Source organism: Salmo salar, chromosome ssa15 (assembly GCF_905237065.1).
Source record: "Salmo salar chromosome ssa15, Ssal_v3.1, whole genome shotgun sequence".
NCBI classification, from domain to species: Eukaryota; Metazoa; Chordata; class Actinopteri; order Salmoniformes; family Salmonidae; genus Salmo; species Salmo salar.
Window position 1 is genome coordinate 46,234,023 of NC_059456.1, and position 25,361 is coordinate 46,259,383.

The 25,361-nt window shown below is 41.6% G+C and overlaps 1 protein-coding gene across 2 annotated transcripts in view; it reads left to right on the forward strand.

Annotated features, from left to right (window-relative positions):
- The window catches only part of btbd7 (BTB (POZ) domain containing 7), a 125,643-nt gene that overhangs the window by 48,720 nt on the left and 51,562 nt on the right, over positions 1–25,361 (forward strand). For both annotated transcript variants that reach the window (XM_014145060.2, XM_014145062.2), the window contains exon 2: positions 21,593–21,817. In XM_014145060.2, coding sequence (XP_014000535.1) covers positions 21,736–21,817 — 82 coding nt within the window. In that variant the 5' untranslated portion in view covers positions 21,593–21,735. The remainder of the gene's footprint in view (positions 1–21,592; positions 21,818–25,361) is intronic.

Sequence of the window (25,361 nt, forward strand, 5' to 3'; positions counted from 1 at the left end):
ATATTGGCAGGAACTGGAACACGTTGTCGTACACGTCAACCTAGAGCATCCCAAATATGCTCAATGGGTGACATGTCTGGTAAGTATGCAGCCCATGGAAGAAACATGGAGCCATGCGTTATCATGTTGAAAAATGAGGTGATGGTGGCAGATGAATGGCATGACAATGGGTCTCAGGATCTCTTAACGGTATCTTTGTAAATTCAATTTGCCATAGATAAAATGTCATTGTGTTTGATGTCGGTAGCTTACGCCTGCCCATACCATAACACCACCGCCACCATGGGGCACTCTGTTCACAACGTTGACATTAACAAACCCCTTTCCCACTCGACGCCATCTGCGTGATACAGTTGAAACTGGGATTAATCTGTAAAGAGCACATTTCTCCAATGTGCCAGAGGCCATTTGAAGGTGAGCATTTGCCCACAAGTCGGTTACGATGCCAAACTGCTGTCAGGTCAAGATCTTGTTGAGGACAACGAGCACGCAGATGATCTTTCCAGAGACGGTTTCTGACAGTGTGTAGAAATTCTTTGGTTTGCAAACCCAGTTTCATCAGCTGTCCCCTTGGCTGATCTCAAATGATCGCGCAGGTGAAGAAGCGGGATGTGGAGGTCCTGGGCTGGTGTTGTTACACATGGTCTGTGGTTGTGAGGCCGGTTTGACATACTGCCAAACTCTCTAAAATGACGTTGGCGGTGTCTTACGGTAGATAAATGAACATTTAATTCTCTGGCAACATCTCTGTTGAATATTCATGCAGTCAGCATGCCACATGCAGGCTCCCTCAAAATTTGATACATCTGTGGCATTGTGTTGTGTGACAAAACTGCACATTTTAGTGGCCTTTTACAGAACAGAAAACCAGCAGGTTCCGGACCTCGTAGGGTAAGAGTTGCGTTCCCCTGGTCTAAGTGATTGATAGTTGGTATTCAGTAGTCATAAAAGTATGCCTTATTTTCTTTAAAGGCCTACTAAGATAATGATTTTTTTTCAGACTGCATACACAGCAGCTTTATAAAGATGAGATGATGAATTGGAATGAAATTCTAAAGTCATCAAATAAAACTAAATATTTTATTAAAGTAATGTAAATAAATAATGGTTAATAAGTGATGAGCAGTAATGGGCAGTCACTACCATCATGGGACTTGTATTAATTGTTTTATTCTGTGTTACAGCTGGTTGAGAGAATGCCAAGTGGGCAAAGCTATCATCACGGCAAAGGGTGGCTACTTTGAAGAATCTCAAATATAAATAATATTTGGATTTGTTTAACACTTTTTTGGTTACAACAGGATTCCATATGTTTTATTTCATAGTTTCAATATTATTCTACAATGTAGAAAATGGTAAAAATATAGAAAAACCCTTGAATGATTAGGTGTGTCTAAACTTTTGACTGGTACCATATATTAATATATATATAAAAGTTGCAGTTATGATGGTTATTTTATTTTCACGATGGTCTTCATCCAGAAATCAGTTATACATTAATTGTGCCAGCCCAAATAGTTTCTCACCATTTTTCTCCTTTGTGAGACTTTGACCCTGACTTGTACAATGATGGTACAGTGTTATTGTCCCGTAGTACATGTCTCATAACTCCTGATTTAAAAACAAAGTAATTACAAGAGTTTGTGGTAGTTCCTCACGGGTGTCTGACCGACTGCTGCTTTTCACCAAAGGGAAATAAAAATCATGTCATTAAACATTCATACAAATCTTACAACAGCCATGGCAGCCTATATGCAGTGGCGGTGATGTCAGTGATTAGAAACTGATACTAACTGATTAAGTTGGTGAATTCATTAAAGATTATGAGATGATTGAAAGTATATTTGCATCAATTTATCCTCTCCTCCTGCACAGGCGAGTATTTCATTTAAGTGGCTTGCTGTACCAGGATTTTACGGTGTCTCTGGCACACAGGCTGTCTTTCCAAGTCTCACAGCATCTGTTAGGTTCATGTACTAAAACACTGGCCAACCTTATCCCCTTATCAGTGATTCCCATGTCAAAGCAAGAGGTTCAATGAAAGCCGGGTCTCATCTGGGCTTGAGACCCATAAAATGCCCTTCTCCTCATCTAGGATACACATCGTTCCCAGCTGCCAAACGGTTGAGCCGTCTCCGAGTTCATCAGCTGGAAAAATCCTGACAGCTGGAATATTGTGAAGATCAACAGTACCGGGAGTTTTCCAGGAAGATGAACCACCCGCTGGGAACAAAGGGATCCTCTCCGATCCATAAACGTGACTTTGCACTTGGGTAACAAGGGTAGCAAAGGCTAGGGGGGTCGAAATCCACAAGTTCTCTAATACGGTGATATTGGGGAAAATGTTTTTTTTTTTTTACAGCAATAATGATGTTGATATTGTAACCTGGCTTAATTGGTTATTTCAAATCCATAAGGGATAGAGGAACCATGGTGTTAGTGGGGGGAAAAGTGGCAGATCAATGTATTTGTCCAACCCCTCGGCAAACCTTTAGCAAGGAACAACCACAACGCCTTGCTCATAAACCTTTTTATTGTGCAATTTCTCCAGCGGTAACTCATACGTTCTCTCTGGAAATTGGGTCTGTTTGTCATTTAATAGAAATTGCTGAAAGCAAGCTGCCCAATTCCCAGGGTGATGAAAACGAGCAAGAAAGGGAAATTAGCAGTTTGGGGAAAGGATGGATTTAGTCTGCCAGCTGGTGCATGAGTTTGAGATCCTGAAGCTGGCACCTGTCCACTTGATGGAGATGTAAAAGACTATTGTCCATTAAGCGTACTAAATACATTTCTTGGTCGACCCCCCCCCCCATTAGCTAATCTTTCTTATGGATCAAGGTGTCTGATGTTTTGCCACGGGGGCGGCATATTTTTCACCGCGCTTAAACAAATTGCTTTATGGAAGGGCATCACAAGAACCTTGTCTGGCTAATTTGTCTTCCGTGAGCTTGACTCCCTCATACATAATCATCCTAGTGCTTAGAAAATAGGCTAATGTAGTGAAATCCTTATTGAGTTGGCTTATTGTTCCTGGCTGAAACTCAAACTAGGGTATATTGACCTGCGATCCAAATGTACAGTGCATTCGGGAAGTATTCAGACCCCTTGACTTTTTCCACATTTTGTTACGTTATGGCCTTATTCTAAAATTGATTAAATCCTTTTTTTTACCTCATCAGTCTATACACTACCCCATAATGACAAAGCAAAAACAGGTTTTTAGATTTTTTTGCAGAACAAAATGGAAATATCACATTTAGATAAGTATTCAGACCCTTTACTCAGTACTTTGTTGAAGCACCTTTGGCAGCGATTACAGCCTCGAGTCTCTTCTTGGGTATGACACTACAAGCTTGGCACACATGTATTTGCGGAGTTTCTCCCATTCTTCTCTGCAGATCCTCTCTGGGCTACTCGAGGACATTGAGACTTGTCCTGAAGCCACTCCTGCGCTGTTTTGGCAGTGTGCTTAGGGTTGTTGTCCTGTTGGAAAGTGAACCTTTGCCCCAGTCTGAGGTCCTGAGCACTCTGGAGCAGGTTTTCACCTCGGATCTCCCTACTCTGCTCTGTTCATCTTTCCCTTGATCCTGTCTACTATCCAAGTACCTGCTGCTGAAAAACATCCCCACAGTATGGTGCTGCCACCTCCATGCTTCACCGTAGGGATGGTGGCAGGTTTCCTCCAGATGTGACACTTGGTATTTAGGCCAAAGAGTTTAATCTTGGTTTCATCAGACCAGAGAATCTTGTATCTCATGGTCTCATTCCTTTAGGGGCCTTTTGGCAAACTCCAAGCGGGCTGTCATGTGCATTTTACTGAAGAATGGCTTCATCTGGCCACTCTACCATAAAGGCCTGATTGGAGTGCTACAGAGATGGTTGTAATTCTGGAAGGTTCTCCCATCTCCACAGAGGAACTCTGTTCTTGGTTTGGCTTGGCGGCTAGGTCTAGGAAGAGTCTTGGGGGTTCCAAACTTCTTCCATTTAAGAATGATGGAGACCGCTGTGTTGTTGGGGACCTTCAATGCTGCAGACCTTTTTTGGTAACCTTCCCCAGATTTGTGCCTTGACACAATCCTGTCGCGGAGCTCTACGGACAATTCCTTTGACCTCATGGCTTGGTTTTTGCTCTGACGTGTACTGTCAACTGTGGGACAGGTGTGTGCCTTTCCAAATCATCTTCAGTCAATTTAATTTACCACAGGTGGACTCCAAGTTCTGGAAAAATGTCAAGGATGATCAATGGAAACAGGATGCACCTGAGCAATATTGAGTCATAGCAAAGGGTCTGAATACTTATGTAAATAAGGTATTTCTGTTTTGTATTTATTTTTGCAAAAATGTGTAACCTGTGTTCGTTATGGGGTATTGTGGGTAGATTGAGGAAAAAAATAAATGTAATCCATTTTCAAAACAAAGTTTATTTGTCATGTGCGCCGAATACAACAGGTGTAGACCTTACAGTGAAATGCTTACTTACAGACTCTAACCAATAGTGCAAAAAAGGTATTAGGTGAACAATAAGTAGGTGAAGAAATTAAACAACAGTAAAAAGACAGGCTATATACAGTAGCGAGGCTATATACAGTAGCGAGGCTATAAAGGTAGCGAAGCTACATACAGACACCGGTTAGTCAGGCTGATTGAGGTAGTATGTACATGTAGATATGGTTAAAGTGACTATGCATATATGATGAACAGAGAGTAGCAGTAAGGTAAAAGAGCGGTTGGCGGGTGGTGGGTGGGACACAATGCAGATAGTCCGGTTAGCCAATGTGCGGGAGCACTGGTTGGCCGGCCCAATTGAGGTAGTATGTACATGAATGTATAGTTAAAGTGACTATGCATATATGATAAACAGCAGCGTAAAAAGAGGGGTTAGGGGGGCACACAATGCAAATAGTTCGGGTAGCCATTTGATTACCTGTTCAGGAGTCTTATGGCTTGGGGGTAAAAACTGTTGAGAAGCCTTTTTGTCCTAGACTTGGCACTCCAGTACCGCTTGCCAGAAAAGGCTGTAACGTAACAAAATGTGGAAAAAGTCGAGGGGTCTGAATACTTTCCGAATGGACCTTTAGAACTTTTCTTGGCCTCCTTGCCTATTCAGTTTGCCACTATTCTGTTCCTCCCCATGCTGGTCAAATGGTTTCTCATAGGATCTCTGTCCTTTGCTGTGGGGTTATCATGCAGCTATTTTTATGATTGTAATGGTCTGCGTGACCGCTGTCACTCACTAACAGGGACTTTGTCCGACATCAAAGTCCCTATGAAGAGCGCATAGTGAGATTAATTGAGGAGAGTGCTTGGCTTGCTCAAGGGCCTTAAAATGCCAGAAGTAAGATAGATGCTTGGTTTCAGGAAGGGGCTACCGTAAACAGGATGTAGTTTATCCGCCTAACCATTTAAAACAATTGTATTTGGAGGCATCTGCCAAGTGTCTAATGGCTGGTAGGGTGCATTAATTACTCAGAGAGAACGACTGTGAGCTAGGCCGACATCCCCTCCGAATTGGGGAAGTGGGGCCTTTGAAAGCCATCCCTTTAGACAGCTGGCGATTTTGAAGGTCAAAAGACTGCAACATCCCGACTCCAGATGAAGAATATTGTCAGCATCAAGCTTTTTCATTTAACATTTAATTTTTTAGATAGAGGTAAAGAGTTATTGCCATGTTTAAATGTTCCCTGCAGTAATCAAGGGACGTCAAGCCTTGACCTTAGATGATGAGGCTGAATGGGTTCCTGGTTTGTGGCATTTTGGGGAACCACTCCCTCTCCCCTTGCAGATATGAGCTGATACCAGTGAGGTCCTGTCTCTAGGAGATGAGCCTTCGAGGGCTTGCAGCAGTGCATAGTCTAAGTTTAGCTATCAGCATGCTACATAGGCTAATGACTAGCCACATGTGTTTTATAAAAGTATGAGTAGGGATGTGACTATATTGGTAATTCTGCAACGTGAACATTTTGAATAGCCTATGTGTTGATTTAGCCAGTCCTCGTTAGATTATTGTCAACCGAGGAGAATCCAGTCAACAGTGCTGCTATTGTTGCGTAGCTTGGCATGCTGTGCTTGGCTTCCTCCACAGTAACTGAAGAGGCCTTTTCTGTCGCCTTCTCATGAAAGGGGGGTTGGGGTCAGTAAAAATGCCACAAAGTGGAATGGAACTGCTATCTCTCCATGTTTTTCACTGTTATTCTTCTGACCCCACACGTAGAGAACAAAGTCATCAAACAAGGGACCATGAGATACTTTCCATCGTCTCGTGATAAATCACTGTCATTCAGTTGTTATTACCACAGGAACGGCTGCTTTACCACCCTCCCTCTTCTTTGTTTACCTCAGGAATGTCAGAGATTTATCTGCTATTTGGTGCATGCCTTCATTAAAATGAGTGTCTCCGAGGACATTCAAACAAAAGTGTCTGGATATTCCTGTCTTTTAGTTTTTTCCTTTGCGACTGATTTCCATCTCCATTACCCCGCAGAAATGTTTTTGCTACGAGGCCAAAACTCCCCCGAAACATCCTGTTGTCTTGTGGCTGCGCTGACCTTTAAAGCCTAATTAGATGTTTTTTTTGTGGTATTGTATTAGCTGAAGCTCAAATTTGTGAGGATGGTTGGGGGCGGGGTGTGTCGGTTAGAGCATTCCTTGAGCTCTCTCTGCGAAAGGGTAAGCGTGTCGGCAGAACAGCGTGAACTCTGAAATGTCAGCCCTCCTCCATCGTCCTCTCCTCTAAGCTGGACGGATTCATGCACCCAGCGGTCAAGTAACCGGGACGGAACAGGACGACATAATGGCTGCTACACTTCACCCAGGTTGAGGCTGCACATTGGTAGTGGATGACACAATGTAGGCCTAAAGCACTATGAGACTTGGTCAATAATGCCATATTGTTACTGAAGTGCCGGGACCCCAAACTAGGGCAGAGAATACATTAGTAGGTTTGGGCTCAGTCAGGATGTGCTGAGATCCCAGCCTCTGACTTTTAAGTTCCTGGTGGAGTAGTCACAGTGACTGTTGGTGCTGTTTGGACCAGACAGGATGACCTTGACTGAGGAAATTGGCAACAGCCTGCTGGAAATGAAGAGGTCCATCTCACCAGGAACTCAAAAGCTGAGGCAAAGCAGTTGTTGGGCCTATTTTATTATAATAAACATTCCAGTAGAACATTGCTTTTGCTATAACAGTATCAGACAGGTGAAAAAAAAAAGCCCCATTACTGCAGAATAATATCTTTACTAATAAAATAGCAGCATTAGAACATATTTTTTTACTTATTGTCATTCAGCTACATCTATTCTGACTTATCGACATTTTGGATGTTAGATATGCAGAGACAAAGCCTGAGAAGTTGGTGTGTGTGTGTGTGTGTGTGTGTGTGGTCGACACTGAGGGGAAACCAAACGCCACGAAACCTTTATGCTTTGATGTCCCATGAGGTCAATGTCTGATTCGTGCTGGTTTATGAGGAAACAAAGGCACTGGTGTGCATGAACAGGAAGATAAATCTTTAGCTGCTTCAACTTTATTTTTTACCGTATCCTCTGCATTCTGTAGCCTTTCAGGGAAGAATTTAGATCAGGGTTCCCCTATGGAATTGTCATTGTTGGACATAAAAGACTAAAAACATCAGGAAATCAGCTCCAAGTGATTTTTTTTTTATTTAAGAAATCTGTTCCAAATTTTTCCCACGCATAATAGAGAGACACGTGATCGTATACAACTGTAAGAAGGTTTGAAATTGTTTTAGTCAAACAAATCTGTTTGGGCTTCTTGCGGTCAATTTGCAGTCTACAAATTATTTGTAATTATACAACGGTAGGTCTAATCCTGAATACTGATTGGTTAAAACCGCATTCCAGCCTGTGTCTATTCCACAAGTTACCACCGGATAAATCTATGATGTTAAAATGCCTATTTACTCTATTCCATCTGACTACGCAGTCCACTGTCTCATCAGCCCAGCCAGGCAAGTTATAAACTTGATCTCCACTATAAAAAGCATCTAGACATTATCTCACATTTCTTTTAGACTAACATTTAGTTTTCAACAGCGGAGATTTGTTTAAATCTTGTTGCCTGTCTCTGACATTTGCAACATTGTTTGCAAATGTCGGAGAGCATAATTTTTATGGATGTATACAAAGAACTATCAATAGAAAACAGGTAAAACGAAACAAAGTGCAGCTAGTTTGTCTTTCGAGCTTCAGTTTAAAGTGATTGTGTTCGCTGTGTTGTTGTCTAGCTCCTCTGAACAACAGTGTCCTGATGAGAGAGAACATTAGCTTATTGTTATGGATGTATCCAAATAAATGACTAGAAAACAGCTTAAACAAACGTAAATGTTACTTTGCTGTTATTCGTGACTGTAAATGACTATAAATTACGTAACTGTAAATTAGATGTAGTAGGCTAGCTAGCCAGTATGGCAATGGGACATTTAGAACAAACTGTCTTTTAGAAAACAAGACTGGGCCTGGCAACTGAACCAATAGAAGGAACGACCAGCTTGGGTAACAACCTTAGATTTGTGTCTGGACAATATCTTGTGGAAGGATGAAATAGTATGAATAATTTCATCAAAATTAACTTTTTTTAATGAAAATATGTAAATCAATTATTTGAATATGTTGGTAACCTGTTTGCCGGCCCTTGATTTAGTCTCGGGCCTAACACCTATGCCAGTATATCCTTCAAACACCGGCTTCTCGGGCATTATCACTTAATTATTTTCCGGACCCCAGACCATCCGCTCATAAATCTAGTTGATGATCCCTGATTTAGATCCTGAGAGTATTCATGTATTTCAATACCAGAGTGAAAAATGCACTCAGACATTACAATCTACTCATGTTTAGAGCCATGCTGTATATTGTCTGTCTGAATAGACCTTTGGGAGTGGTTGTGAAAGCGAAAGACTATCTATTATAATATGACGCAGTCAAAATGAATGGCACGTCTGGTAGTTAATATTTTACAGTGCATGGGACTCTCATTAGCAACTTGTCAGTGTGATAATGTTTTCTTTGCTCATATTTGAGTTGACATTGACAGCCACGGTCCAAATACGCAGGCAGCCCTCTGACAACTGGCATTCTGGTTGTTTTTGAGCTGTTTTCTTTTTGCTTTGCTCCCCGCTCTAAGTGTGTCTCCAGCATTGGGATGTCATGGTTGGGGTCGAATCATTTAAATTGTCAATTCTGCAAATGAGTTGGCTATTCAAGGCAAAGACCCTAACTAAGCGAGTCAGCTTAGGGATGCACCGTGTTGGGTGGAGCAGTGGCCTTCGGGCCAAGGCAGAACCAGGGGCCTAAGCCCCTGGAGCCGCTCGGTGTGAGAGGCACTGTAGGGTGGATCAGACAACCCGCAGCTGGCCTGGTGCAGCTTGGCTCTGTCCCCTCTCATTAGTCTCACATAATCCAGCCTGCCACGGCCTTCAGGAAGCAGCCACAGACCAGGGTGCCTCGTCGCCCCCCCTTCCCTTCTTTCTGCCAATCCTGAGAAGTTGCGGAGGGCCTGGAAACAGAGGGCTCTTTATCCTTACTGATTTATGTTGAATGGACATTGCTTTTGCTCAGTGGTCTGGTAAAGTGTTGTCCCCTGAACACTTAACTTTCACTCCCACGTTGCCGGCTCTTGAAAGTAAGAAGGAAAGAAAAACTCTCACGCTGCTGCTAAGCAAGCTTTCATTGTGCATGATTTGTAATTTGCCTATTGGTGGAAAGCAACACACGCTGAGAATGTGTGCTTGTTAGGGTATGAGTGGGATAACAGAGCAAGTACTCTTCTGAGTGGTAAAACACTGCTTTGACAGTCTTGCGCACTGTTCTCCCTCCTATCAATTGCCTTGTTTACTGTCATTCGAGACAGCAAACTTCCTCCTCTTTATATCTTAATGTCAGTGTGTGATTTGCTCTTGTGCTATGTGTTGGGGAACATCTCGTATGTTTGCTCAGCTATACAGTGGTCCCACTGCGTTAGTGGAGCTGACCTCCGGGACAGATTAAATCTGATGTCCGGACACACCCACAGAGCTGGGCACACCCAGTGAGCGCTGATGGCAGATCCTCCTCTCTCTGGGTTGAATGCAGTCAGGGAAAAGTTCACAGCCTGAATGGCCTCCATCTTCAGAGATTGCGACTGTAGCCACCTGACTTAAAAAGGCAAACGGGTACATCGTGGAGCTGTGATTCTGAGATAACCCTTTATTTTACCGGAGTGGCTGCGGATCCGACTTTTTGGGGATCATTAGACTCTAAACCTGTTTTTGCTTTGTCATAACACTAAAAGATCCGTAGCTTTCCGATGCTTCTGCACATGTGCAGGTCTCATTCTGCTAATGTGTATATTCTCTACTTTAAGCACAGATAACAGGCTACTCAGGCGAATGGTCATGGTGCTCGTTTAATAAAGTTAGATGAAAGCTGGATGATATAACGATCACAGTATTCTACATAACAGAACAAATGTTATCAAATCAAATTTTGTCACACGTTCTGAATACAACAGGTGTAGACCTTACTGTGAAATGCTTAGTTACAAGCCCTTAACAATTTTTTTTTTTTTTATGACGTAAGGGGAAAAAAAAGAAAATGGCAGAATAGACTAAAGGAAAAATAATACCGTAAATTCCGGACTATAAGCTGCAACTTTTTTCCCACGCTTTGAACCTCGCGGCTTAAACAATGACGCGGCTAATATATGGATTTTTCCCGCTTAAAAACACATTCTGTGACGTGCTCAGTTTTTTGGCGGCATGAAGCTTTCATTAGACCAATGAAATTGCCAAATGGGTTAAGGTCAAACAGTGACGAGAGCGACAATGAAAACGATCCGATATCGGATGAAGCAATTCTGCGGCTATTCAACTCCGACACCGAAGGAGATGACTTCAGTGGTTTCAGTGCACAGGAGGAGGAAGATGGTGACCAATGACTTCCTTGGTAGGCTACTGTTTACTGCAAATGTTTTGTTACCAGCCGTGCTTCGTTAAAGCCTGTAAAGTTCATTTGTTTCAATGTACCGGTAGGCACCTGCGGCTTATAGACATGTGCGGCTTATTTATGTTCAAAATATATATATTTTTTTTAATTCAGTGGGTGCGGCTTATATTCAGGTGCGCTCAATAGTCCGGAAATTACGGTAACCCAAAATAATGAGGCTATACAGTGCATTCGGAAAGTATTCAGACCCCTTCACCTTTTCTACATTTTGTTACGTAGAAAATATTATTTTCTTATTATTCTAAAATGGATTAAATAAAAACAATGAATCATCAATCTGTGCACAATACCCCCATAATGACAAAGAATTACCTTATTTACGTAAGTATTCAGACCCTTTGCTATGAGACTTGAAACCTGTCACCATCCCTATGGTGAAGCATGGTGTTGACAGCATCATGCTGTGGGGATATTTTTCAGGGACTGGGAGACTAGTCAGGATCTAGGCAAAGATGAACGGAGCAAAGTACTGAGATCCTTGAGGGAAATCTGCTCAGGACCTCAGACTGGAGTGAAAGTTCACCTTCCAACAGGATAATGACCGTAAGCACACAGCTAAGACAACACAGGAGTTGCTTCAGTACAAGTCTCTGAATGTCCTTGAGTGGCCCAGCCAGAGCCTGGACTTGAACACGATCTAACATCTCTGGAGAGTCCTGAAAATAGCTGTGCAGAGACGCCTGACCGAGCTTGAGAGGATCTGAAGAGAAGAATGGCAGAAACTCCCCAAATGCAGGTGTGCCACGCTTGTAGCATCATACTCAAGAAGACTCTAAACCTGTTTTTACTTTGTCATTATGTAGTTTTGTGTGTAGATTAATGAGGGGGAAAAAAACTATTCCATCCATTTTAGAATAAGGCTGTAACGTAACAATGTGGAGAAAGTCAAGGGGTCTGATTACTTTCCGAATGCACTGTTTACAAGGAGTACGGGTTAGTCAAGGTAATTGAGGTAATATATACATGTAGGTAGGGGTAAAGTGACTATGCATAGATAATAAAGAGTAGCAGTGTATGTGTGTGGCATCAATATGCATGTGTGTGTGTTGGAGTGTCAGTGTAGTGTGTGTGTGGTTAGAGTCCAGTGAGTGTATATCAAGCCTATGCAAGAGTCAGTGCAAGTAGTCTGGGTAGCCATTTGATTAACTGTTGAGCAGTCTTATTGCTTGGGGGTAGAAGCTGTTAAGGAGCCCTTTGGTCCTAGACTTGGTGCTCCGGTACCGTTTGCCGTGCGGTAGCAGAGAGAACAGTCTGACCTGGGTGGCTGGAGAATTTGGCAATTTTTAGAGCCTTCCTCTGACACCGCCTGGTATAGAGGTCTTGGATAGCAGGAAGCTCGGCCCAGTGACGTACAGGGCTGTACGCATTACCCTCTGTTGCGCCTTGCATTCAGATGCTGAGCAGTTGCCATACCAATCAGGATGCTCTTGATGGTGCAGCTGTGGATCTGAGGACCCATGCCTAGGGTTGCACATTTTGGGGAATATTCAGAGGTGGAAACTTTCCGGGGAATTAACGGAAATATATGCAAATTAATATTAATACACTTTAAATGTAATGTTTTTTTGCATTGGATATATTTACCATATCATATGGAGACAGAAACATAAACCTTTTACCTTATCGTAAGTAGACATAATTGCAAATTATTAAATCCTTCCAATAGAAATAAAACTATTTAGTTACGAATTTAACTTTAATTAAATGAGTTGACACTTCACATGGGATGATTTCACTGAACAACAAAAGAAAGGGAATATTGAATGATCCCCAATGATCCATCGCATCTCCCAAAAACATTTTCAACATACATTCTTAAAATGATAGTCTAGAAACTAAAGCTTTGGTTGTCTTGCTCTAGGGCTTCCATGTCTTCTGCCTGGATCTCCTCAATGTCCACCTCTTGAACATCAGACTGAGGCCTCATCTTCACTGTCACTTTCCAACCTTGTTGAGGATGGCTCATTGTCAGTCTCAAAAAGCCTCAAATTTGCCCGGATGGCCACCAATTTTTCAACCCTTGTCTTGGTCAGCCTGTTGAGTGCTTTGGTGTGTGTGTATTCCCAAGCAAGGACCAGTTGCGCTCTGAGGCGGCTGATGTTGGTGGGATTTGGAGGATGATGGAGGCAACGGGGGAAAGAGCCTCAGATCCACAAAGTCCCTTCCACCAGGTGGCTGATGAGATGTTGGCATGACTGCCATATTACATCTCCATCCCAAAGCCCTTGCTTGGAAGTGTACTTCGCCAGACTGCCAAGAACCTTGCCCTCATCCAGGCCCAGTTGGCGAGACACGGTAGTGATGAAACCATAGGCCTGGTTGTGCTCTGCACCAGACAGGATGCTCTTGCCAGCATACTTGGGGTCCAACATATTCGCTGCGGCGTGTATGGGCTTCAGGCAGAAGTCTTCATGCTTCTTGATGTTTTTCAGAACTGCAGTTTACTCTGCTTGGAGCAACAGTGAAGTGGGCAGGGCAGTACGGATTTCTTCTCTTACATCTGCAAGTAGAGTCTGAACATCAGACAGGATGGCATTGTCTCCCTCAGTCCGTGCAATGGCTACTGCTACAGGTTTCAGGAGTTTCAGGCTGCTTACCACTCTCTCCCAAAATACATCATCCATGAGGATCCTCTTGATGGGAGTGTCCACAATTGGCCCAGCATCGTCCGGTTTTGGCCGGGTTAAGCCGTCATTGTAAATAAGAATTTGTTCTTAACTGACTTGCCTAGTTAAATAAAGGTTAAATTAAAAACAAAAAATGTATAATGCATATCGGCAGACTGTGATATGACAGTTTCTTGGGAGAGACTCTTTCCCCTCCAGGAGACTGTCAAACATGATGACAACACCACTGAAACGGGTGTTGCTGGGCATTTTCAATGTGGTGCTCTTATTCTTCTCACTTTGCTTGGTGAGGTAGATTTCTGCTATAACTTGATGACCCTTCACATACCTAACCATTTCCTTGGCTCTCTTGTAGAGTGTATCGAAAAAGCTCTGTGACCCTGTAGGGTCCAGTCATTTAGACTGGTCTTACTCCCTCAATTTTCAGAATACAAGCCTGAAACAATTTCTAAAGACTGTTGACATCTAGTGGAAGGCATAGGAAGTGCAATCTGAGTCCTAAATCAATGGATACTGTAAAGGCATTCAATAGAAAACTACAAAATTTAAAAATCCTACTTCCTGGATGGATTTTTCTCAGGTTTTCGCCTGCCAAATCAGTTCTGTTATACTCACAGACATTACTTTAACAGTTTTGGAAACTTTAGTGTTTTCTATCCAACTCTACCAATTTATATGCAGATCCTAGCTTCTGGGCCTGAGTAGCAGGCAGTTTACTTTGGGCACGCTTTTCATCCGGAGGTGAAAATAGTGCCCCCCTACCCTAGAGAAGTTAAGCAACTGGACAATTTCCAGAAATGTTTCCAACCTTTTTGAAAAGATTTGGCATGGTTATATTCTCCTAATGGGTAATAGGCATGGTCATGCCCTCTTCACGCCGGTCTTGGTGTGTTTGGACCATGATAGTTTCTTAGTGATGTGGACGCCAAGGAACTTGACGCTTTCAACCTGCTCGGTTATAGCCCAGTCGATGTGGATGGGGGAGTGCTCGGCCCTCCGTTTCCAGTAGCCCACGATCAGCTCCTTTTGACTTCTTCACGTTGAGGGAAAGGTTGTTGTCCTGATTCCCAGGTCTCTGACCTCCTCCCTATAGGCTATTTAATCGTCGTGGGTGAACAGGGAGTACAGCAGGGGACTAAGTGCGCACCCCTAAAGGGGCCCCTATGTTCAGGGTCAGCGTGGGAGATGTGTTATTGCCTTCCCTTACCACCTGGGGGCGGCCTGTTGCAGCATAGTATAACATTACTGTGGCCAAAACTCAAGTGTGCCCCACTAGGCAAAATACACAGGTATGGTATGCTACAGTTTAACGCCATTTGCTCTATCACGGAACCCAAACCGGCTGCGAGCGCGCCATCGTGCATACATTTATTTTGTCCCCCCACACCAAACACGATCACGACACGCAGGTTAAAATATCAAAACAAACTCTGAACCAATTATATTAATTTGGGGACAGGTTGAAAATAATTAAACATTTATGGCACTTTAGCTAGTTAGCTTGCACTTGCTAGCTAATTTGTCCTATTTAGCTAGCTTGCTGTTGCCAGCTAATCTGTCCTGGGATATAAACATTGAGTTGTTATTTTACCTGAAATGTACAAGGTCCTCTTCTACACCAATTAATCCACACATAAAACGGTCAACCGAATCGTTTCTAGTCTTATCTCTTCCTTCCAGGCCTTTTCTTCTCATGACTTTATATTGCGATTGGCAACTTTCATAAATTAGGTGCATTAACGCCACTGACCTCGTTCGTCTTTCAGTCACCCACGTGGGTGTAACCAATGAGGAGATGGCATGTGGGTACCTGCTTCTACAAACCAATAAGGAGATGGGAGAGGCAGGACGTGCAGCGCGATCTGCGTCAGAAATAGAACTGATTTATATTTTAGCCCTTGGCAACGCAGACACTCGTTGGCACGCGCGAGCAGTGTGGGTGCAATAATTGAATAACATAGATTTCTAAATTTATTTTGCGACGCGAGCGGTGTGGTCAGCCTGTAAGGTTCGTTCGCTCCATCATTCAAAACAAAACTGTAGGCTACTTCTAAACAACACTGTATAACTCAAGAAGATCTAAATGCATATCCCCATGAAACTGATTGAGATCAAATGGTTTGCCAACTATGCAGAATGGTGCTGCATGTATGTTTCACCATTAAAACTTGAAGAATTATCATGCACTATTGAATGGGTTGGTGGTGTTTTACGGTAACGTTATACTATGCCAGGGGTCGGCAACCCAAAATTTTGAAAGAGCCATATTGGACCAAAAAAACAAAAAACAAATCTGTCTGGAGCCGCAAAAAATTAAAAGCCTTATATAAGCCTTATAATGAAGGCAACACATGCTGTAAGTGTCTATATTAACTATATTAGCCTACTATCAAAATGATAAGTAGGCTACAAATACATAATGAGCATTCATGATTAAACGTTTATTTTACCTGCAGCGCATCCTGGAGAGAATGACGCACCACGTGACTACTCTGCTGTACGATGGTGCTTTAAGTTTAACTTCCATTATAATATTAATGTATTAGGTTTCGTTGCATTGATGAAATTATAGAAATACAGAAATCAGATTTTTGATGTCATTTTTATTTTAGGATTCGAAAAAACAACAACAAAATGTGCAACGTGAATAATAGGCCTCCTGTAATTTCAGACCTCCCCAGGGAAATAAAATGCTTTTCAATCCTCAATAATACCATACAATCCTCTTCTCTCTTCCTCCTTATCTGGGCAACAGACAGAGTGCAATAAAACAGCAGCCTTTTGAAAAGGTAAAGTATATAAAATTAAAATAATACAGTTTAAGTTCGATTTCTGTGCATTATCCTCTTCTCTTTTAGTTTTCTGCAAATGTGCAAGGGTAAAATGCAGCAGCACCCTCTTCTCTTTTGACACGCACAATACAATGCAGCCATCCTCGGACCTGAGCAACAAAACACAATAATATCCCTATGTGTCATTCCAAATATATACTGACAAAAATCAGAAATCACTTTATAAAAACAGCCACTTTGTTACTAAATATGTGCCTATGACAGGATTGTGTTCTTACCCGTTTAATGTGACTTCTGTTTTCGGACATCACTGGACAGCTTCTCAACATCGTGCATGTAAGATGTAACTTTAATCTTCACGCAGGACTGCAAGCTCTCATCTGGGAGAGTGGATTTGTTCAATGGAACGAGGGTATCAAGTTATCTTCAAGTGTTGTTTTTGTGCTCAATAGTGGATCTATTCATAATTATTTAAAAAAAATACAAAATTGAAGGATGATTATGAAGACTAAACACAATGTAAATGTTTGAGGACAGGGTTTTGTTCTCTCTGGATTCCATTAGAATGACGATTGTGCGGTATTTGGATTTTATGTAGTTCATGTTTGAGAATATCTGCTCGCACAGGTATGTTGATCCAAAGATGGATAATACTCCAAATGCATATTTCTTCATGTTCCTATAACTGTCAGGAAGAATGGAAATGTCTTTCCACGTTACTCTTTTTGTTAATTGACAACTTCTCATTACAAAGCAAACATGCAGGCAATCCTTCCGCATTGGCAATGAAAGCAAATGATTCGTTCCAAGAACTGTGGAATCCTCTGTTCTCCTCAGCTATCTTTCTCTTTTTCCCTTTGGGGTCCATGGCCCATGACACACCCGCCGGTTTGTTTGCAACAGCCACCTGTCTGGCACTACGCCGAGCTGAAAGAAACGTGTGTCGCAGGCTATGACGTAAATCTTCGTTGACAGAAATGTTGAAATTAAATATTTATTATACAAATTTTTACAGCATTGGATAATAAATTATATTAAAACAAAAAAAATATATTCACACCATCTTTTTCCATTTTCATATTTTTGAAAAAGCTCCAGGGAGCCACTAAGGCGGCGCTAAAGAGCCGCGGGTATGCTATTATATACGGCGCTTATGTAGAATACTGTGATCATTATGTGATCTTTCAGACACTGATTCATCTTGGATCTAACTTCATTAAATGAGCACCATTCGTAGCCTCCTCTCTGCGCGTAAAGTATACTCATGAATATACACATGCTCAGAATGTGATCCACACATTAACAAAAGCTTCGGGATGCTCCTGATATTTGATTGCAGTGTACTAAATATCCAGAAAAAAGTCAGATCGTCTGCCTTATTTTACAGCCCGGTATTTACTAGACTTCACTAGACTCTTTGCTCTGAGTCAAACCATGGATGGTGTCCCCAACAGTGAGGACTATAGGGGATGGAGAAGATCTCTTTTATGTTGGAGCGCTAATAGGTAACGGGGAACTTGTCTGTCATACCTTCAACATGCTGTCGTGTCAGAGATTTTTCTCTTGCTTCTTAAAATAAATACATGTACACACATTGGAAAGGTTTATCAACCTAGTACAATCCTCTGGCCATGGGTTCAGTCCTTGCCTCGAGAGATTTCATCAAAGTTGTGCCTATTTTTTAAATAAATGTATGTTCCTCACCCATGAAGAAGTGAGGAGAATGTTCCTGTTTTTCGTCCTTAGCATAGAGTAAGGAAAATGAGGCTGCTCTCTGTGACTGGGTAAAACTGGCAGCCCTGCAAATTGTTTGTTGAACCAGTAATTTGGACGATTCTATGTTCATGATTGTGAGAATGAGGGAGGGGGGGAAAAAAGAGGTTGGGAGAAAGAAAAGCACTGTGACTATGGGGCTGTTTTCCCAGTCAAATTAGGCAATAAGTTATTCATATCAAATTCCCTCAAATGCACCCTGAAAGAAATGCAGTGCCACAGTGGTCTTGGATGGGTAAGATCTGGTGCCATGTACCTGGATGTCCCCACAGTTTAAAATGCATGTTGTAGGACAAAGAACTTGAAGTAGAAGTTTTCTAAGACTAGAGGTCATTACGGATCCACCTGGACCTGAGACCTGATCCAGGACCCGAGCCGATCCAGAATTCTAAATGGTCTGGGTCAGATCTGATTTGTCAAGGGTCTCGGGTATGTATAATTTTAGCTGAAGGACAGGCTACTACAACCAAGAGCCAACTAGGTAGGCAAGCTGCTACTTAATATTCTGAATGGAGTTATTATTTGTAACTGTAGCATGAGTAAGCACATGCACTGCAGCCTCAGTTAGCCTAGCTATCGTTAGCTAGCTTAATTAGCTTCTCCCGGTTTGATGAAGTCCAAGACTGGTACTATGTAATCATATATGATGATAAATAACCTAGCTATGGCAGCTATAAGTCTACTAAGGCGCGAGTCAACTTGTTTGGTTGCTGTCCCTCCCGCCCTCCTCCCTGCTTCCCATGTCACTCGCTCAAAGTACGGCCCTTCCCCCACCTGCTAGAGCGGCACCGCCCTTCCGCACGTGCTTTATCAGCTCTGCTTAGTAAAGTAGCCTAAATGACTTTTATGCTGCTTCCCTCACTCGGATCGGACCATGTCTGGATCCGACCAGGTCTATACGGAACGGGTCTAGTTGTCCTTGGGTCTGTTCGGAATGGGTCTCTATATTAAAAATAAATGATGCATATCGGGTCTGGGTGGGAAAGCCCCAGGTCCATTTTGCAACTGGTCCAAGTCCAGACATCGTTTTTGTGATTTAACTTGTTTTTTGAGAAACTTACAGCAAATCACTTCCTCATCCTTGTTTTGTAGTATGGGGGCCCTGAAAAACATGAACAAAGGCTCCAAAAACACACAAATACATCCTTTTAGAAACAACACAGCTCTCAGTATAGTGATGCAGGTCTTTAAATGTTGTACATTATCTGTGTAGCCTGCTTTTACAGGTAACTGCCAAAATAATGGAAACACCAACATGAAGTGTCTTATACGGCGCTGAGCCGCCAGAACAGTTTCATTGCGCCTGTCCATAGATTCTACAAGTGTCTGGAACATTTGTTGTATCCCTCATTTACTCAAGAGTTTCCTTTATTTTGATAGTTACTTGAATAATTAAGGTATTGCAGATAATGTTCAGAATGACACAATTTCAAAACCTCTGCTTGACAATTATTTTGAAGAAGAAAAAAAAGTATGGATTTGCCCCTGCGAAATTGGTCTTCTCCCTTAGCCATCGAGGGCAAAGCAGTATGTCAGCCACTCAGCGAACAATATAAACATTCTCAGCATCAATATGGTGAGGCGTTGAGTCAAGCGGAACAGTCACAGAGGTAAAATGAGGGAGGCATCAAGAAAGCACTGGACTGAGAATATCGCTATCTTTGTAGCTACCCTTCTAGTTTCCGCATTCTTGCTGTGACCCCTCAACTACAGCCACTTTGCTCCCTTTCTTCCTCATTTTCTGAATCATAGTTGTCGTCTTGTTTGAGGAAACATTTTCTATTGTGTCCCTTTTGCCAGTCATTATGGTCATCCCAATGGCAGGGCAAGGGCTCTTGATGCTCATAGCCAATGGAATGTTCTGCCTCCCACCCTCATTGCATCACTTACATAACCTGTCAGCTTCTGTTTTGGCGCACCACACCAGTCAGAGAACTAGCCTGTTAATTTATTCCTTCTCTACTTATGTCACTCAAATTGATAGTCCTTGTCCCAGCCAGAATTTCTCTCAGCAATTTGCGCAGTCTATGCCTTTCGCATGCAGTCATTATTTTATATTCTTGTGAAAGTTTTAAAGTAATAGCAACTTGCTTCAAAACCACACTGTCAAATTCGGAGAGTTCATTGTCTAGAAAGTTGCCTACTTATGTAAAATCCAACCCAATGACTTTATGACAAGGATTCTCTCAGAATATTTCCACTGTTAGTCAGAAAAGAGAATGATATATATAACGATCAACCATCAGCAGCTGGAATGTTTTTATTTTCTTCCTTTACTGAAATACATGAACATAGTATAGAAAAAATACTGCCTGTATTTCATTTGATACCTAGTCTATTTGTGATGCATAATATTGAATAGGTATTTCTAAAAGGGCATTCAAACTCTCAGTAGTTAGGCTATTAGATGAATGTGGAAGAAAAGTGGATAACATAGGGTATGTGACTGAAATCCCTTTACTTTATGAATCGATTTGTGAAAAAGTAGCCTTAGTCAGGCTAATTCCTAAAGAATTATACTATCACATGTCATTTTACCTACATTGTAGAGGCAAGTTCTGACTGTCCAACAGTAGTGTTTTGAAAACCATGCCTCCCTGGATTGAAAAAAAGTATTAGGCTTAAAAAAATGTTTTATGAAAAATGCATTCCAGACACAAGCCACATATCAGTCAAAACATACATGAAGGGTACCCTGGCATTTTGTCTGAGCCATGAAATTGTGTTCTCCATCTGCTTCCATTCCTGCTCGGTGATGACAAAGTGTGGTGCTAACCCAAGTGGTGGTAACCCAAGAACTCCATCTATGTCTCCCCTCCAGGGGATTTCACAAATGAAAACAATTCACTTCGGGGTGAAGGAGATGGAGTAGCCTATGCCAACATTTTGCAGAGTGGTCCATGCTTAGAAGTTTTATCTGGTTGAAATTTCCAGAGAGAAATGCCTCGCACCGCCTGTTAACGTAGCAAGAGGGAAGTTTAGCCCTGATGTCTCCCAAAGCTGCTGAAGCCAGGCTACCCCCTGGGCAGTTTCTGGCACTGCTAGATTGGACTGTAAAATGAAACATAAATATCAGGATGTAGCAATAGCCTCTTTGGGAAAAAGAGCTTAAAAATGGTTTTATATTGCAATACTTACCCCCCCCCCCCCCGAAAGGCTTTAACTCTTAGGCTACTTGCCAAGCAAACAGCAGCAGAAAAGTTTTGGTTTTGAATTCTGGGGACTGACAAGCTCTAGTCACTCTACTGAGGGTTTTCCAGTATTTCCATAATAATTAAATATTTTGAGGTTGAAAATGTATCTGAGCAAATTAGTGAGTACAAATGAGTGTTTGATTTAGATTTTTGGACAATGTGATAGCCCTAACTAACAAACTATCCCTCTTTACCGTGTCTCACAGGGATGGCTGGTAAAGCTAGACTCCATGAAGTCCTGGCTCTGAGTCTGTCCAGGCCCTGAGTGGAGGCACTTTTGCTCGGGCAGAATGAGACTGCAAGGGTGGCCCCAGCGGTCTATGTGAAAAGGAAGTGGAAGAAGGAGAGGATGGGTGTCAATGCCTCCAGCTATCCCCATTCGTGCTCACCCCGATTTGGTAGCAACTCACAGAGCCAGCAGACGTTTATAGGTGAGTGCTTCTATTGGTATATATCCCTTATACCCTCATGCTGGAGTCAAGGAATCCAATGCAACCCACTTCTAAACTAAATGTGAAAATGTAGCCTATTGGCTTTATAACAACTAAGGTCACTCTGAATATTCACAGCAGAACAAAAATGATGCTTCACAATAGGTGACTGAATGGGGGCACTAATGTATTGTTGCCTACTTTTATTTTTTTTTTAAATTTAAAAGTTGCGTAGTAGCCTATGTTTTCTAGTTTGTTTGGCACTCTTGGTAAAACAATCAAAGATCAATAGTCTTTTGGTTGAGAGAAGTCTACTAAAAGGCAAAGCCAAGGCATTAATCTCGTTTTTCAAAGAGCTCTTATTAACCCCCTAGAGTAGATTTCCTTGGCCCCGTGGAATTCCTATTATAATAATAATAAAAATCCCCATCAAAATCCGTCTATAGGCTAGAGATATGTTTTTATTTATTGGATGCGTCTCAATCCACCACTCTGCCGATATTGCCCTTAAGCATCTGCGGTGGCAGAGCTACAGCGGTTTTTGTCAGACCATGAGATATCCCAAAAATCTGTCTTCTCACGAAATCGTCTGTAGCGCCCGAACGGTTTGGCCTATAAACTATTATGTCAGAAAGATGACTCGATAGAAAGATGAGACTCACGAACGATCTACCCATTTCTGTCTGTAGCGTCCGAACAGTTTGGGCTACACACTAAAGGCTTCCACATGCTTCCTAGCCAAAACAGTTTGGAAGAGTTCGTGCATGTATTATGAAGACATTTTGGGACGTTTTTGTTAGTTTTGGACTTCGGTAAGGAGTTTTTCAGCTGGGATTCTTCAATAAAGTCTTGTCATTCAACGAGTGACGACTCATTTTCATGTACATTTTTTAATTGAGAAATACTGCATCAAACATCTTAGTTAGATTTAAGATTGTGCGACTTAGATCTCCTCTGCAAAAACATCAAAATTAATGAAAGATTTGACTTATCTTTAATTATAACTATTTTGAAGAAGTGTATACTGTATATGGCGTCTCAGAATGGACAAACGGTACTATTGCCACTTTCTCGTTTCTCAAGCGAAGGTCTTTTAAGGGAGTATGCGAGCACACTCGTTCAGTTCGCCTAGCTGACTTTGACTAGCCGCCAGCCGTACTGAAGCATGCTGACGCCTTAATATGACTCCTCTATGGAAAGGTGAGTCTCACAAACATGTACCTGTTGTTTTACTCTAGGATGAACACATCTGAAGGTACTCCGGTACAAGTTGGAAAAAATGAATGGAAGTACAGAGAGCTCCAAATGTATCGGGACGATTACTACTTTGTTGTTGTTTTTGGTTGTGTACTCCAGCAATTTGGATTTGAAATGACTAGGAGGTTAAACTGCAGACTGTCAGCTTTAATTTGAGGGTATTGTCATCCATATCGGGTGAACCGTTTACCAAATGTATTGGGACAAATTCACTTGTGTGTTAATGTTGTCATCAGTTTAGTATTTGGGCCCATATTCCTAGCATGCAATGATTACATCACGCTTGTGACTACAAACTTGTTGGATGCATTTACTGTTTGTTTTGGTTATGTTTCAGGTTATTTTGCGCGCAATAGAAATAAACGGTAAATAATGTATTGTGTAATTTTGGAGCCACTTATATTGTAAATAAGAATAAAATATGTTTCTAAATACTTCTACGTTAAGGTGGATTCTACCGTGATTATGGATAGTCCTGAATTCATTGTGAGTAATGATGATTGAGAAAGTTACAGATGCACAAATGTCATACCCCCAAGATATGCTGACCTTCTCACCATTACAGTAGCTGGGGAGGTTAGATTTTTTGTTGTTGGGGGTATATTTTTTCACGACTCATTCAGCACTATCTGTAATCGTGGTAGCATCCATATTAATGTAGAAGTGTTTAGAAACATATTACTATTCTAACATACAAGTCTGATCCACATCTTGCACAAGGGGTTTAATTGAAATTGTACAAATCTTAATTTAAAAGCGATCAACTTGTGGCTAGAACAAAGTTGTAATTCGCATTTGGCGGTGAGTATACATTTACACCTCCTGGGGAGGCAGGGCTCGAGAGAGAGAGTAACTTCTTTTCATCACCATCCCAGAATCATCCTGAAGTCGAATTCCCACCGTCACAAATTGAAGATGAACCATCCCAAATTAAAATACTTGTTTTTTTTTTATAATGTAGGATTATTAACATTAACGTCTAAAGGCTTTATTCTTTCAACATAGACTCACAAGGCATGGTTCATTCAGATTAAATGGTTACAAGAGAGGAGAGAAAGGCCAGTGCCTTGCAATCTGAGCGGAGGCAGTCCGCATTTTTAAACAATTAAGTGTATGGTTAAATTGTTTGTCCTATATGTTTTTGTTTGAAATGTTGAGGAAATTATTTTATAAACACTTCCTCATATGCCATTGAAACCAGCATTTATCTTGTGTTCTATTGATTTTCAATTAAACTTTCTTAAATTGTCCAGCAGCCAAATGCACAATTCTAGTCATATTAGCAACCCATGCTAGTTGTTGCATCTTTACATCTCTCCATTTATACATTTCTAACCAATTTTTTTTCATCTCTTTCACATGAAACTGGTATGTGCAGTGCGCTTTTGAGAATGTTTTTTACCCCTGCTAATTGCATTTTGGAACATTCGTGCGTAGCCTACTGCTGTGTGCGCATTGCTGCACTTATAAACGTTCTGATCTGTTGCATTAGCCTAACTTTTGATGTACAGTGGTTGTATTAATTTTGCATCTATTGTCCCAGAACCGACCTTAATTTCGAGCCCTGGCTGGGGGACCTTTCCATTCCTTCCTTTCATAGTGGCTGCCACAAAGTGTTTCAAGTAATGTTAATTTCTAGGTATTTCAAATTAATAAAATGTCATGTTTGGCATTGCGATAAGATAAATGCCTTTTAAGAATTTGCAGTAATTGGACACTGGCCTTACAGGTGATTAGCACCATTTTAATGTAAAACAATCACAATAAGGTACTTAAAGGAGAAGTTGACCTATAATCTAAAATTCTCTAGGTTATTCCATACATTGAAACTAGTTAGGTGGAGTTGGCCTTCTCCCTTTCTCTTTCCCTGCAGTCTAGAACTGGAAAGCTGCAAAAATGGGTCATGGATGTCTGTGCACCGCCAACTCTGCTCTGTTGACAACAACCTACAAACATGTCTGACGATGAAATATTCGCAAGTGATGAAGAGTACTACTGGAGGGCTGCTGATTTTGTTTATTATCTGAAATTAAAAAAATGACCATGGGACTAAAAGTAATATATTTTTAGGATACTCATGGCCACTATCGACAGGGGAAAGTGGGGGTTACGAATAGACAATAGACCAGAATACATGCAACCAAATAGGCATATCCCAGGTTGTTTCTGGGGCCATGTATGTCACGCAAGGCTATACAGTTGTTAAAAGCATGAAATGTTGTCATGCAAATGGCTTGCCAACACATCAGACATGGATGATTATGAAAAAAAGCGAGTAGACCCGATC